At 45.8% G+C, this 16,784-nt stretch overlaps 1 protein-coding gene across 1 annotated transcript in view; it reads right to left on the reverse strand.

Moving 5' to 3' along the window:
* LOC115466331 (E3 ubiquitin-protein ligase TRIM39-like) overlaps nt 1-12,631 on the reverse strand; it is a 33,175-nt gene extending 20,544 nt beyond the window's left edge. The window contains exons 1-2 of the mRNA XM_030197508.1: nt 12,184-12,631; nt 5,243-5,338 (exon numbers count right to left, since the gene is read on the reverse strand). Of these exons, the coding sequence (XP_030053368.1) occupies nt 5,243-5,338; nt 12,184-12,597 (510 nt within the window). The 5' untranslated portion in view covers nt 12,598-12,631. The remainder of the gene's footprint in view (nt 1-5,242; nt 5,339-12,183) is intronic.
* Between the last annotated feature and the right edge of the window lie 4,153 nt (nt 12,632-16,784).

Below are 16,784 nucleotides of genomic sequence, written 5' to 3' on the forward strand. Positions count from 1 at the left end.
TATATAGTAGGCGCAACCATGTCATAAATCGTCCTTCTATACCTATCTGGCGTATTACTGTAAAGAGAAACTCCCAATCTACACGATCAAATGCCTTTTCCGCATCGACCGAGAATATGATTGTTGGTGTTTTTTCATCTTGTATTTGTTGTATGATATGCATTAATGTCCGAGTATTATCATGTGCTTGGCGTCCCCTAATGAAGCCCGCCTGATCCTCGTGCACTAATCGTGGCATTACCTCCTGTAGGCGGCGTGCCATTATTTTAGTAAAGATCTTATAGTCCGTGTTCAGGAGAGATATTGGCCGGTAGGAGCCACATTGTAGTGGGTCTTTCCCTGGCTTTAGGAGTATGGTCACCTCCGCCATCCTCCATGAGTATGGTAACTCTTGCGCCTCTTCGAAAGCGGTAATAGTGTTCAGTAATATAGGGGCTAAAAGTTTTGCAAATTTTTTATAAAATCTAGCAGGGAAACCATCTGGTCCGGGAGATTTGTTGTTTGGCAGATCTGTTATTGCCTCTTCTATCTCTTCTAATGTTATGGCTTTTGATAGCGCTTCCTGTTCCCTTCCCGATATTCTAATCATCCCCAGGTCTTGTACGTATTGCTCCATGTCCTCCCTTGATGTTTCATGTTCTGCTTGATATAGCTGATTATAAAAATCCCAAAATACTCCTGCTATTTCCTCTGTTTGTGTTATTAGTTCCCCTGAAATGTTATGTATGCCATGTATATAATTGCGTTGTGCCTGTTTTTTAAGCTTATTAGCCAGTAATCTGCTTGTTTTATTTCCAAATTCATAGTATTCTTGTTGTATTTGTTCTAACTGTCTGGCTATATCCGCCAATTGTATTTCATTAAGTTGACTTTTAAGTTGGCGTATTTCTTCTGTTTTTTTACTATCTGTTGGGTTTTTTTTATGCATATTCTCTAACTTCATGATTTGCTTCCGCAAATTAGTTTCTGCTTCTGTTTTTTTCTTATTGATATAAGCTTGCTTTGCTATGCATTGGCCCCTAATGACTACTTTCAGACCCTCCCATATACTTGCCGGTTTAGCCTCTCCATTATCATTGAACTGTATATACTCTTTTATATTATTTTCTATTTCTAGGGCACTTTGTGGGTCCATCAGTATTGTTTCATTTAGGCGCCATCTTCTCTTCCTTGCCTTCCCTCCCTCTCCCGCCACCTCCAATAATACCATCGAGTGGTCCGACCAGCTGCACTGTTCTATTTCCACTAGTTTGATATTATTGCTCAGTCCTCTGCCCCCTAGCCAATAGTCAATTCGTGAATAGGTATTATGTTTGGGGGAGAAAAAGGAGTAGTCTCTCTCTGTCTTATGTCTCTCTCTCCATATATCTATTAGATCCCATCGGGCCATCCACCTTATAAGGGCTTTCCTATCTGTTTTTGCATATTCTACCCTCCCTCCTGAGTTATCTAATTTAGGATCTAACGTGAGATTAAGATCACCTCCCACCAACAATTCCCCTTGTATATTTTCCTCTATCACCTTTTCCACTGTGTCTAAAAATTCTTTTTGCCCCACATTAGGAGCATACATACACACTAGAGTATATTGTTTATTATATAATGACACTACCATCAATATATATCGCCCCTTTTTATCTTTCACTGTAGTATGCACTTGCCATGGGAGGGATCCCGATAGCGCTATCAGGACTCCTTGTGTTTTTTTATTCTCCCTATTGGAAGCACATTGGACAATTGTATATCTTTTATGTTTCATCAGATGCTCGTGATCTCTTCTTAGGTGAGTCTCCTGGAGAAACGCTACATCTGATTTTTGTCGGGCCAGTTCTCTATACACCTGCCTACGTTTCTGTGGCGTATTAAGGCCTCTTACATTTAGTGTTATACATTTAAACATTTTACAACTTGTAATAATAAACTTTCAACATATTTATCACCATATTGTAACATCATAACATTCTGTCCCCTTTTTTTTTCCCCTCTCCCTCCATCCCGTAATTCTCCCCTATGTTTTATCTTCCCCCCGCTCTCCCCTCTTAACTTCCCTCCCCCCTCCCACTCCCTTCCCCACATCCAGAGCACTCGTTTCATCTCCATAAAAGATAAAAACGGTGCTTTATAGAGAGGAAGTGACCCCTTTGCCCTTCTCTAGTTAGTTATTACCATTTTTGATTCCCCCTCCCCGGATTTTATATAGTTTTAACATTTCCCTCTGTTCTTTCCCCTTATCTACTTGCCTCTCTCCTTTCGTTCGATTAAATCTTTCAGAGACTTATTTTCCCTGATAGGTTACGCTCCACCAAACAAAGCCTTATCTCTAATCATATCAACTATTGAGTATTTCAGTTCTTATCATTACCCTTAACATTTAAGTTCATGTGAGGCGTCCCGCTGACTGCTGGCGTTGCAGGCGTTTGCGGCCTACTCGTTGCCATTTTGGGTAATTTCTCATATTTGTCTGGGACCGCCTCGCTTCCCCATCCGCAGATGTTGATGCTGGGATATCTTCGGGCAGCAATTCGCGTGCTTCTGCTAATGTTTTCACCTGGTGTTGTCTCCCATCTTTATAGAATACCAGGGCAAATGGGTGTCTCCATCTATATTGAAGTCCCATCTCTCTTAGTCTCCTGGTGACTGGTTTCAGGTCAGCTCTCCTTCTCAGTGTTGCTGCCGCCAAATCCTGGTATATCTCGATTTTGTATGTGTCCCATTTAAAATCTTGTTTTTGGCGTGCTGCTTGAAGAATTCGCTCCTTTAGCTTATAATCTCGAAAACAGGCAATCAGATCTTTGGGAAGGTTATTTCTTGTAGCCCCAAGGGCTCTATGAGCTCTGTCCAATATAACTTGTTCAGGTTCCAGGGGCCGCTCAGGAGTCGCCACCAATGCGCTTACTATCTGTTGTATCACCTTCTCCGTTTCTTGGTAAGTGGGAGACTCCGGCAACCCCCGAAATCGGAGGTTATTCCGTCGGCTGCGGTTTTCCAGATCTTCTATCTTGTCAGCCAGTGCTTCATGTCCCAGGTCTATATCATGAACTCTCCGGTCCAAGGCCACCATGTTTTCTCCCTGTTCTTCTAATCTTGTCTCTGTTTCCTCCACTCTATGACCAAGTTCTTTTATTTCGCTTCTGAGGTCTGCCCCCATCTTAGCTAAATCAGCACGCATAGCTTTTAAATCAGAACGGATTTCATTCAGTAAAGTTCTTAATTCTGGGAGGGATTCCTCCTCCTGGTTCAGTTGTTCTGGCGTCGGGAACATATCTTCTGTAGAGGGGTTACGTTTTCTGTCCCCACTTGCTACATTTTCCTCTCCTCCAGCCGCCATATTGTTTTGCCTCGTGCTTCCCGCATATGCGAATTGGGAAAGGCTTGGCGTCGTGGCGCTAGGCTCCATCGCTTTTATTTTATCTTTTGTTTTTCCGTTGCGCTGATGGGCCCGCTCTCTTGCGCTCTAACACGAGGCCGAAGTTTGTTTCTCTCCCCGCCCTTCCTCCACCTCTTCGCGGCGTCTGAGGCAAAACTTCACCGTTCGCTACTGGCGGCAGATCGGAGCCAATTTTCTTTTACCTGCACTGTCAGAGACTCAACACCCTCCGGTATATATTCTTTAATTTTTGCTTACGGTAGGGAATCTTTCTGTTTTCGCTATGGGCAAACAGGAGTTCAGCATTTATGCTTCCATTGCTCCCGTGACGTCACTTCCTCCCCTGACTCTCCTTGTTTATTTATTCATTTACTTATTTACTTTCAGTCTGCCTATCCGCAGTACTAATTCCTGCCAGTGTCTAGGGAAGGGAAAGAGATCCTAAGTCTATCACTCAATATTTGTCTTCTCTTCAAGGATACTTTGAACCCATGACAGAAGAATCTGACTCTACCACACATCCATCATTCTTACTCCTGCTGATGTAGCAGCTACTGTGGTGCTTATTTTAGAAGCATTACTCATGTTTTACAGAGGCATAAACTGGAATTTAGAAGTTTATATTGCATAAAAATAAACACGTGTTCTCCATTTCAGAACGGGAATGCACGTCTGTGTCTAAAATGATTGACCTAGGGATTCGCACATGCTACCTGGGCTGTCTAGGTTTTCAGAAAATTGCACTCCACTGGAGGGATTAGGGAAGGTCTACTGAAAAACCCCTTACCCCCCTCAACCAAATGATAATTGGCAAAATATATTGGACTCTGGGACAATTTAGGAAAAATAAATGGCAAATTTATTTTCCATCGCATAAATCTGTATTTGATATTTCAGAACATACACATTTATGTGACGGCATCTGAACGTTTATGCTGCTGTGCTGACTCCACTGATATTTAGACGCTTAATGGTTCTATAATGGACGTTCCTGACACACGTAACTGGTGCATCCATTTTCTTCAAGAATTTTACAAGAAGTTCTATGACAACAGATCCTGTTCTAAAATACTAGTAGAACCTCAATTCCAATTTGTACATTCTTTCTAAAATCTGTATGAATTTTTCATATCTTTAATTGTACATTGTATTATTTGGATAATCTTAAATTTGCTGTATGACACTGGCGTTTTCTCTTTTAACAGATATTTCAAGGCAGTGGCATAAGTCCACCACTAAGAGCACCAGGGGTTGTTCTTCTCTGATCTGGGAGAAGACAGGGAACAGGATTCCTATTTCCTTTTGGTCCCTCCCTCTCTTCATTCCTTCCCTTCCTTTTTCTCCCCTTCTCCCAAGCTAGATAAAGCTTCTATTGAGGCTGGCAGTAGATGAGCAGACAGAACACTAAACTTACCTCCAGTGGTGTTGCCACACCATCTCCCGATCTTCTCAGTTATCCCGTCAGACTCAGCAGCAGGAGATGATCATAAGCTCACCATCTCCTGCTATCACAGGGCCAAACTTCCTGATGAGAGCCACATGCTTTTCCACTGCTAGCCTGATAGAGTAACTGAAGAAGGTTGGGAGGCGACACAGCAACACTTAGAGAGAAGTGCAATATCAGCCACGCTCTGCCTCTGCTCCTATGGTTCCCAGTCATTTAGCCCCTTCTTGACTGGACCCTTTCCCTCACCACATACTGCAGGAGCTGCCTGGGTGGGATTTATATCACTGCTTCAAGTATGTATGTAGTGCAAATGATGAAACCTAACATCTGCATAAACAAAACGAGCCCTGAATTACTGGACTGATTAACCTTACTCAAACTATTTATGACCCAGTAGAAAGCAACTCAGAGGAAGACACGTCACCTACCACCAGGTCCTCAGCTTTCTTCTCTTCACTGGATTTAAATTCCAGAATCGTCTTCAGCTTCTTCCTCAAAGGCTCCAGTTCAATTTCATACTTCTCCTGTGAAATATGACCATATCAATTTTAGATCCTGTATCATACAAAGGGCATCAGCAATACTGCCACTAAATTACCCCAAATAGGCTGGAGACACACACAAGATATGAGAATTCTTCAAAGTAACATCGATATAAGTGACATATTCTGATTGGAGAAAAGGACGACCTTAGCAGCTGTCTCCATCCTCATTCTCACAACGGTGTGGCATGTAACAACCATATGGATTCACACAGTGGTACGGCATAAAACTTTTAAGCATCAATGCTCAAAAAAAAAAAACCAACCCACAGAAGCTTTCAAGATAGAGTGGAGGAGTGGCCTAGTAGTTAGAGCACCAGTCATAGGCGGTCGGTGGCCCAACTGTTTGGGGAGGCTAAAGGGGGTGGGGGCGGAGCTTAAACTAATAATTGTCACCCAGCATCAAGCACCCCTTCCTCCCACCCACCTAGCACCCCTCCCACCCAGCATCAAGCGCCAGGCACCCCACCCAGCATCAGGCCTGCCTGCCTGCCTTCCTTCCTCCCACCCACCCAGCAGCATCAGGCCTTCGTCCTTCCCACCCACCCCGCATCAGGCCTTCCTCCTTCCCTCCCTCCCACCGAGCACCAGGTCCAGTTCCCGCCCCCCCCCCCTCCGAAATTTAAAACTTGATAACTGCTCGGGGTTAAGGGAAGGCGGCGTCGGCACCGACACAGCACGTCAGCACCAGTGAAACGCTGGCTAGGCGCGCCTTCAGCTTCCCTTCGTTCTGTCTCTCAAGCGCTGGTCCCACCCTAGAGGGCGGGACCAGCGCTTGAGAGACAAAACGAAGGGAAGCTGAAGGCGCGCTGAGCCAGCACACGTTTCACTGGTGCTGACGTGCTGTGTTGCTGCCGACGCCGCCTTCCCTTAACCCCGAGCAGGTATCAAGTTTTAAATTTCGGAGGGGGGGCGGGAGGCAGGCGGCGAAGGTCCCAACTGGGCTGGGGAGGCTTAGCCTCCCCAAGCCTCTTATACGGGGCGCCTATGGCACCAGTCTTGACATCCAGAGGTGGCCCATTCAAATCCCACTGCTGCTCCTTGTGATCTTGGGCAAGTCACTTAAACCTCCATTGCCTCAGGTACAAACTTAGATTGTGAGCCTTCCAGGAACAGGGAAATACTCAGTATACTTGAATGTAACTCACCTTGAGCTACTACTGAAAAAGGTGTGAGCAAAATCCAAATAAATACATAAGATATAAGTTGGTAAGAAAAGCAGAAATTTCAGACCAAATTCAGTCAATGGCACCGAAAGTCCATCTAGCCCAGTATCCTGCTTCCAACAGTGGCCAAGTGCCTGGCAAAATCACAAGAAATAGTAAAACGGAGGTTCCAATTTCCAAGAGCCAGGAATACCCAAAAGTGGATTTAAGCAACCTTATCCCTTGATAGACCTCAGCTGTGGCACCAACAAGCTGCCTTCCCTTTGGGCAGTAGGAGACGCCATAGCCACCGAGAGGGGGGGGAAGTGACAAAATCCCCTGGGACTCCAAGGGAAGCCCGGTGTCACAGTCCCACCCGCCCTCTGTCTGCACCGGGCCGAGCCCCCTGCATTGAAATCACAGCGCCTCTCACCTCTGTGTGAAAGCGCTGCAGGCAGCAGATCGCCTCCCTTCGGGCCTCCTTCCCTCCCTGTGTCCCGCCCTCGTCTGACGTAACTTCCGCGAGGGCGGTACACAAGGAGGGAAGGAGGGCCAAAGGGAAGTGATCTGCTGCCCTGCTGCCTGCAGTGCTTTCACATGGAGGTGAGAGGCGCTGTGATTTCAATGCAGGGAACCCAGCCCACTGGCGGGGGGGGGGGGGGGGGAGTGGTGACCTCAGGGGGGGGGGGGGCAGGCCTGGCCCAGTCTCTCGGCGGCGCTGGGAGACACCTTAATAAAATGTCATCTCCTACTGCTGCCGGTCCAGTCTCACAATAAGAGCATGAGATTTTGGAGCTCTTATGAGACTGGTCCCACAGCAGCAAGAGATGACATCTTATTAATGCATTTTGCAATGGAAGGCTGCTAAGCAGGAGTTTCTTCGTTCCTCAATGGGAGTTCGGGAGATAACACACGAAAGCAGGAAGCTTGGCAGGTCTGAACTCCTAACTTGCCCAGAGACCTGAGTCCTGGCACTAAATATCACTGGATAACTTCCAGGAGCAGCGGGGTGCCAGAATATTCAATGCCCTGGCTCAAATTAGGCCCAGTACTGAATATCTAGGTCACATTCAGTTTGCAGCTTTCAGCGCCTTTAGAATCACTGACCACCACTAGATGAACATTTGGGGGGGGGGGGGGGGGGGGAGAAATTTTTTGTTTCTTTACAGAACAACTTAAGTTGAACACTGCTGCTGACGCATAATGTACTCATAAGTAAGCATAAGCACCGCCATACTGAGAAAGACCAAGGGCCCATCAAGCCCAGCATCATGTCTCCGAAAACGGCCAATCCAGGCTTCAAAAACCCAGCAACCCCCCCCCCCCCCCTTCAAAAAAAATTAATAATGTTCAATGGACTTTTCCCTCAGGAATCTGTCTAAGCCCCCTTTAAATTCCGTAAGGCCAGCTGCTGTCACTACATTCTCCGGCAACAAGTTCCAGAGTCTAACTACACGCTGAGTAAAGAGAAACTTTCTCCTGTTTTAAATCTACCATATTCTAGCTTCATCTTGTGCCCCCTGGTTCTATTGTTTGAAAGTGTAAACAAACGCTTCACATCTGTCCACTCTACTTCGCTCATTATCTTGTAGGCTTCTATCATAACACCCCTCAGCCGCCTTGTCTCCAAGCTGAAGAGCCCTAACCTTCTCAGCCTTTCCTCACAGGGAAGTCGTTCCATTCCCTTTATCATTTTCATCGCCCTTCTCTACACCTTTGCTAATTCCTTTATATCTTTTTTGAGATGCGGCGACCAGAATTGGACACAATACTCGAGGTGCGGTCGCACCATGGAGCGATACAACAGCATTATATCCTTGTCTTTGTTTTCCATCCCTTTCCTAATAATACTCAACATTCTGTGCGCTTTCTTAGCCGCCACAGCACACTGGGCAGATGTTTTTTAAACGTCTTATCCACGATTATTCCCAGATCCCTTTCTAGGTCCGTAACTCCTAACGCGGAACCTTGCATGACATAGCTGTAATTCGGGTTCCTCTTACCCACATGCATCACTTTGCACTTGTCAACATTGAACTTCATCTGCCACTTGCACGCCCAATCTCCCAGTCTCGCGAGGTCCTCCTGTAATCTTTCACACTCCTCCCGCGACTTGACGACCCTGAATAATTTTGTATCATCTACGAATTTAATTACCTCACTAGTTACTCCCATCTCTAGGTCATTTATAAATATGTTAAAAAGCAGCGGTTCCAACACAGACCCCTGCGGGATATTCAGCGCCCACTATCTGTATAGGTAGCGTAGAATATCCTGATATTGTCGTCACCATGTCAGCATTATGCATTACTTCAGGCCTACTATTTGGCAAGTCTAAACTAAACATGTAAGTTATCCAGAAACAGCTGAATATCACCACTATTCAGACAATTTTCCGCAGGGCCGGCCTTAAGCTAGGACAATGGGGCAGCCGCACAGGGTCCGCGCTCCTAGGGGTCACACACCTGTTTCAGTCTCGCAACAGGCGGCTGACCAAAAGTTCAAGCTTCTTTTTCCTTTTCATCTCCATTTCCCTCTCCATCTGCTTCCCCCTCCTCCTCCCCCTTGGTAACCCTGCTCCTCAGCACTAATGCTCTATATACTCCTCCCACCGCACCAGCAGTCAACCCTTATATTTCCTTTCTCCTCTTCCCAGTGGGGTAGCAAAGGCGGGGCGGTGGGGGCGGTCCGCCCCGGGTGTCGGCGGGTGGGGGGGTGCATCCGTCGGCCGCTACCTTGCTTTTTTTTTTAATCCATTGCAGCGATGCAGGCAGCGCTTCCCGTCTGCCCTGTGAAGGAGAAAATCGCGTCGCTGGCGTTGGGCCTTCCCTCATTGTGTCCCGCCCTCTTCTAAGGTAACTTCCTATTTCCTCGAGGGCGGGACACAACGAGGGAAGGCCCGACGCCAGCGATGCGATTTTCTCCTTCGCAGGGCAGACGGGAAGCGCTGCCTGCGTCGGTGCAATGGATTAAAAAAAAAAAGCAGGGTAGCGGCAGGAGACGAGAGCTGTCGGCTCTCAACGGAGGGGGCACAGGACGGGACCGGCTCGGGGGAAGCTCAGAGGGGAGCAGGGGATTGGGGAGGGTGAGTGAGCCTAGAGGGGTGCTCAGGGGAGAAGGGGATTGGGGAGGGTGGGAGAGCCTAGAGGGGAGCTCAGGGGAGAAGGGGATTGGGGAAGGTGGGAGAGCCTAGAGGGGTGCTCAGGGGAGAAGGGGATTGGGGAGGGTGGCGGAGCTTAGAGGGGAGAAGGGGACTGGGGAGGGGAGTGCTCAGAGGGGAGAAGGGGTCTGAAGCTGTAACTGGGGTCTGACAAGGGGTCAGGAGGGAAAATGGATCCATGCCTGGGGCAGGTGGGAGAATGGGTCTGGGGCTGAAAAAGGGGGATGCAAGGCATGTGGTGGATGAAGGGGGCTGAAAAGAGCGGGCAGAGAGAGATGGGACAGACCCTGGATGGAAGTGGGGAGTGTGAGGGAGGGCAGACGGATTGAAGGGGCAGAGAGAAAGGGCAGATGGTGGGTGGAAGGGGGAGAGAGAAAGAGGGCAGACTGGGGCAGAGAGAGAGGGCAGACAGTGGATGGAAGGGGCAGAGAGAGAGAGAGGGCAGACAGTGAATGGAAGGGGCAGAGAGAGAGGGCAGACAGTGGATGGAAGGGGCAGAGAGAGGGCAAACACTGGATGGCAGAGAGCGAAGACAGATGCTGGATGGAAGGAAGACAGTGAAAAGAAGATGAGGAAAGCAGAAACCAGAGACAACTGTAAATAAAATATATATTTTTATTTTTTTGCTTTAGGATATAGTATTGTAGCTGTGTTAAATATTTATAAATAGAACGTGTAAATAAGGTAATCTTTTTATTGGACTAATTTTAATACATTTCGACTTAACTTTCAGAGAAGAAAACCCCCTTCCTCAGGTCAGGATAGGATACTGTAACAGTACTATACTGTATTGACCTGAGGAAGGAGATTTTGGCCTCTGGAAGCCAAATGTATTAGTCCAATAAAATGGTATTATTTTATTTTCTGTATTTGTTTTATTTCTATTTGTTAATTTGTAAAGTGGTGATTGGTATTTGTTAGTTTTTTCAAATTTACATCTGCTGTCTTTATATTTTGCACAGTACTAGGGGACATTTTCTGTTTCTGTGGTGTTGCATTGTATGCAGAGTCTGGCATCTTGGGGGTTCAGTTTAATTTTTGTCTAAATAGAAAGTTTATGATTACTTATTCTATAGTTGATTAGGATGTATCTGTGTTTGTGAAAAAGACATGGCTTTCGGTTAGCATTGACTGTGCAGGATTGATGATCTGTACTAATCTGTCTGTTTTCGTTTTACAATAGGTGAATTGATGTTCTAGTGCTCACTGTAGTGTTTAAGATGCTTTCCTTTTCCTTGTGTGACTCGTACAAATTACTGTTTATGGTATGGTAGAATTGCTCTATAGGTCCTGAGTGTTTTGTATTCTCGGTATGCCTAGTACTGGATTTGGGGGGGGGGGGGGTTAAAAAAATGACCGGCCCCGGGTGTCAACTACCCTAGCTACGCCACTGCCTCTTCCCCCTTTGGTTTGCCACTGCTCAGAAGGTTAGCACCATTTTACTGACTTTTCAGCTTCACTTTCTCACACGCATTATGTGCGTGGGCCCTGCATAATATAAATTCTTCCAAGCATGAGTCAACCAGGACCCCAGGAGACAATCACTCACCTTCCCAGCCAGGATCCAGCCAACCTCAATCACAGTTATATCAGCAGAGCAGAGGTCACTAGAATGAGAATTCATTGGAATAAGGCCTGGCCATGAGGGCCCCATAATTGCTAAGTCTCCCTGGCTCTGTGCCAAATCCTGCCCCATCTTATACAGTTATTATCGCGCTCTTCAGTTTGATTTTTGATTCAATACTATTTGTATAAAGGCCCCAAATCCATGGAGGTTCCAGTTTCCCAGATGGTCATTGTGTTACTGCCATTCAACATCAGGCTGTAAACAGCTTTCCTGCCCACTTTCCATACTTCTAAATTTAGGGGACTTCAGAAACTATTGGCCTGGTATTCAGAAAATGCTGAGCTCCTAAGTTAGTCTCCTAAATTAGTTCCCTATTTTCAGCCAGATTTAGGAGCATAACTTTTCAGCTAAAAGTTCATCCTAAAATAGGAGCTTATAAATTATGCTCATAAATTTAGGGCCTGGCATTTGCTTGTCTAGATTTATGAACCTAGTGCTGAAAATCAGTGTTAAGCTCATAACTTTTTCCCCCACCCTAAATCCACCCCTCTTACCACCTACTTTTTATCCTAAATTTAAGAGTTCAGTGAAATGTTGAGTACAATTTGTGCACTCAACCCTAGACAATTTTCAACTAGGCCAGTTTATGAGCATAATTCTCAAAGTAAGTAGCATAAAGTTTTTACATATCAAGCCCTATATGCCTAAATTTAGGTACCCAGCCCTACTCAATTTTCAAAGGGGTTAAACTTTGCCACTCAGTTTTCAAAATAAAGCAGCTAATCTCTTTGAAAAGCTATACATGTGCTATTTATACTCTGCCTTCTAAGGAGGTAACACACTCATATACTAGTCACTCTATGCACACCTTCCAATCCTGCACTGCTTCCATCATAGCATGAGAACCATGTCCTTAGAACACACTGTGACTGATAATAAAGATACTGACACACACCTTGTATTCCTGCACAGCCTCCTCTATGGGGATCACAGTGTGAGATTTGTGATTCCTGGACTCTCTACAAATGAGGCAGATAATTTTCTGATCCTCTTCACAGAACAGCTTCAGTTTCTTTTCATGCTTTTCGCATCGATTCTCCTTTGTTGGTCTCACTGGGCACTGAGAAAGCTGTTTTACCATTTCTGTGATATTTGCCAGCTGCCTGTTTGGCTTCAGGCTCGTCTGCTGAGACGTTTCCCTGCACTGGGGACAGGGAAAGTCTGTGTCTTTCCCTTCCCAGCTCTGAGTAATACAGGAGCGACAGAAGTTGTGTCCACAGTCTATAATCACCGGGTCTGTAAAATAATCCAAACAGATGGAGCAAGAAACTTCCTCTCTCAGCCTCTCAGCAGGGTTTGCAACAGCCATGATTCTTACAGGAAATGAGAGTGAGATTTTCCTTTCTGTTTCATATCCTAACTGCCAGGGAGTTTGAAAATAAGGGAGTGTCTTTCTGAGACAGAATCTTTTCACATGTTTTTGCACTTTGCAATCTGAAGACTCCCTCCAGGGCAGTCTGCCCTCCTCCTTTCTGCTTTCCATTCCAAGGCCCTCTTTCGGAATCTTTCCCAATGACAGAGTAAGATAAGGGGTTCTGGGAGATGCAAGGAGGGCAGCAGTAACTTCCAGTGTTTTTTTGTTTTGTTTTTTTACCTATGTTCCTGCCTGCTTTGATAGGGAATTTACTGGTTTTCCACAACTGCTTGTTTTTCTTTTGTTTTGGGGAATGTTTTAGCATAGTTTGCATGTTATGTAAGTTAAGTAAGAAGCTGATAATTTGTTATTGTAAAGGATAAGAATTGTTGGCAGGTTGTTATTCCCTTACTTGAAGGGTCCTACAGAGTATCTTTTTTTTTTTTTTTAATGGACTGGCATTTTGGCTAGAGAAGTCAAAGAATTACACAATTCACATGATGGAGCCTTAAATAACATGCAGAAACAGAAGCATGTTCTATAACTGTGCATAACTTAATTGGCTATATGTTAAATGAAATGTTAACAAAATTAAAAATGTGCTTCTTTTGTTAGAATTTCATTTTAACATATTACAAAAACATAGCATTGTATATTTAAGACCTGTAACCTTTTCAGGGCCTCAGGTGTTGAGCACTGTGCGCACAAGTCTGTCACATTATAAGATTAAATTTTTCTGTGTTTTGTCTACTGCTTTTTTGGGGGGGGGGGGGAGGGGAGGCAGCAGGCTGTGTTTTTCCCTCAAAACTTGGGTGGCAACACTGGTGCCCTCTCCCAATAGATTTTCCTGTATGTAACATGGGGTCTGGGGCAGGGACAGAGCCCAGCTCTCCACAGCAAGCAAATACCTCTCAAGGTGGGAGAACGTTTCTAATATTGTGGGGATTGAGCTATCCTTAGGCAGGGGCAAGTCAAGGCAATTACGCTGGGGTCCAGGTAATCCCTGCCCTCTTTGATTTTAGTTATATAAACAGTAGAAGCATCTGGTGACTCTGGCAATAGCTAGTAACATAGTAGATGACGGCAGAAAAAGACCTGCACGGTCCATCCAGTCTGCCCAAGATAAACTCATATGTCTTACTTTTTGTTTATACTTTACCTTGATTAGTATCTGCCATTGTCAGGGCACAGACCGTATAAGTCTGCCCAGCACTAGCCCTGCCTCCCAACCACCAGCCCCGCCTCCCCCCACCGGCACTGCCACTCAATCTCAGCTAGGCTTCTGAGGATTCCTTCCTTCCGAACAGGATTCCTTTATGTTTATCCCATGCATGTTTGAATTCCGTTACCGTTTTCATCTCCACCACCTCCCGCGGGAGGGCATTCCAAGCATCCACCACTCTCTCTTTCCTGAGTCTGCCCCCCTTCAATCTCATTCCATGTCCTCTCGTTCTACCGCCTTCCCATCTCCAGAAAAGGTTTGTTTGCGGATTTATACCTTTCAAATATTTGAACGTCTGTATCATATCACCCCTGTTTCTCCTTTCCTCCAGGGTATACATGTTCAGGTCAGCAAGTCTCTCATACGTCTTGTAACACAAATCCCATACCATTTTCGTAGCTTTTCTTTGCACCGCTTCTATTCTTTTTACATCCTTAGCAAGATACGGCCTCCAAAACTGAACACAATACTCCAGGTGGGGCCTCACCAACGACTTATACAGGGGCATTAAAACTTCTTCTGCTGGTCACACCTCTCTTAATACAGCCTAGCAACCTTCTAGCTACGGCCACTGCCTTGTCACACTGTTTCGTCGCCTTCAGATCCTCAGATACTATCACCCTAAGATCCCTCTCTCCGTCCGTACCTATCAGACTCTCACCACCTAACACATACGTCTCACGTGGATTTCTACTCCCTAAGTGCATCACTTTGCATTTCTTCGCATTGAATTTTAATTGCCAAACCTTAGACCATTCTTCTAGCTTCCGCAGATCCTTTTTCATGTTTTCCACTCCGTCCTGGATGTCCACTCTGTTACAAATTTTAGTATCATCCGCAAAAAGGCAAACTTTACCTTCTAACCCTTCGGCAATGTCACTCACAAATATATTGAACAGAATCGGTCCCAGCACCGATCCCTGAGGCACTCTACTACTAACCTTTCCCTCATTTGATCGAATTCCATTAACCACCACCCTCTGGCGTCTGTCCGTCAACCAGTTCCTAATCCAGTTCACCACTTTGGGTCCTATCTTCAGCCCGTCTAGTTTATTTAAGAGCCTCCTGTGGGGAACCGTGTCAAAAGCTTTGCTGAAATCTAAGTAGATTATGTCTATAGCATGTCCTTGATTCAATTGTCCGGTCACCCAGTCAAAGAATTCAATGAGATTTGTTTGGCACGATTTCCCTTTGGTAAAATGCTAGGGGGAGCATTTTATTTCAGTTTCACATTTTTTAATACAGTGTATGCAATCAACATAGCTTAAACAAACAGTGCAAAGTTGCTGTACATAATACAGGTTGTGGAAGTCATTTTTACAAGGCAACTGTGCCGTGAAGAAAAGAGTCCCTTGCTCTTGCCTGGTGTAGCTGCCTCACTAAAAAGGCTGCTGCAATCTCTAGCTGCAAGGCTGCCACTAGAGGTCATGGCAGCCATTTTGACGAGGCAGCTGTGCCAGGCAAGAGTGAGTGGGGGTTGCTCCTGATTTAGAGCGCAAAGGTGGGGGGGGGGGGTTACAAGGATGGGGGTTTGGGGATCTGCCTGGGCTGAGCTGTTGCTTTGGGAGAGAGAAGGGAAAATTGGAGCGTCTGAGGCACCTCTGCCCACATAACTGACTTATACAGGTCATCGGCCGGATCCCACATAAGCTCTGGCATCCAGTTCACTTTTAATTAATTTTGCCAATGGTAATCAGTGTTTAACAAAATGCTGACCTCTTAGGGCTAAATGTTGATGCAAAAAAGATCATTTTGGTGGTTAACCCAACTCAAAAACTCAAACAGAAGTTCCCGAGATCTTTGCCAGAGGAAAAAAATGTTATCAATGAACCCATATTTTGATGTGACCAATATGATGATATGTAAATGCAATTCTTGTCATGCTTTAAACTGTGTATGACCATCAAATTAGTAAGGAAATGCATTATGAAACACCTTTCAGCTTTTTGATGTGGGAGAGAGAGAGCTCCATTGATTTTTTTAGATTGTAAGCTCTATTGAGCAGGGACTGTCTCTCTGTGTCAGGTGTTCAGCGCTGCGTGCGTCTGGTAGCACTATACAAATGTTAATAATAATAATAATGTATTAGAGATCAAAGTCACATACTATACAAGGTAAATAAATGTAATATTCCATATCATCAAGCTGATCAATCCATAGACTGGTGGGTTGTGTCCATCTACCAGCAGGTGGAGATAGAGAGCAATCCTTTTGCCTCCCTATATGTGGTCATGTGCTGCCGGAAACTCCTCAGTATGTTCTCTATCTCAGCAGGTGGTGGTCACACACAGCAGCAGCTCTGGCTAGGCCTCCAAGCCTAATTTTTAGGTTTTGTTGAGTGCCTGGGGTTGAGGGCTCTTCTTGAGCAACTGCAAACCTGGTGATGCCAGGTCCCTCCTTTTCTCCCCCTCCCGCTGGCTCCGTTAAAAAAAAAAATTTTTGAACGTCCTTAAGGGCGTTTATTTCGACGTTTATTTAAACGTTTATTGCAGCTACTCACTGGGACACCAGTTCGTTACAGCTCGGAGCGGAAAGCAGGTAATTTTTACCTTTTTGTAGTGGGCAGGGGGTTCCCCGATTGATCTCCACGTGGCCTATGGCGTCGGAGGGCGAGGGCGCAAGGAATCGCTCCCCGGATCGCATGTGCGCTTCTAGAGGGGATGCGGGGGTCTTAAAGCCTGATTCGCCCTTGTTGGGTGACAGTTTGGAGACCGATGAGTGTCCCGGTCCTTCCTCCGGTGTGGCGGTTTTTCCCGCCATAAACGCCCATCCCCCGCTGCTCGCCTCCGCCATCTTGGCCGGCCACGCTGCTCGGACGGCTTCTTCTTGGGCCGCCCTTGAGGTGGGAGACGTTAATGCCATGAACGCCCTTAATTTGGGCGACGGCAAAAAAGCGGCTAAAGTTAAGCGCCGTTCTTCC

This window comes from Microcaecilia unicolor, chromosome 3, assembly GCF_901765095.1.
Source record: "Microcaecilia unicolor chromosome 3, aMicUni1.1, whole genome shotgun sequence".
Classification (NCBI taxonomy): domain Eukaryota; kingdom Metazoa; phylum Chordata; class Amphibia; order Gymnophiona; family Siphonopidae; genus Microcaecilia; species Microcaecilia unicolor.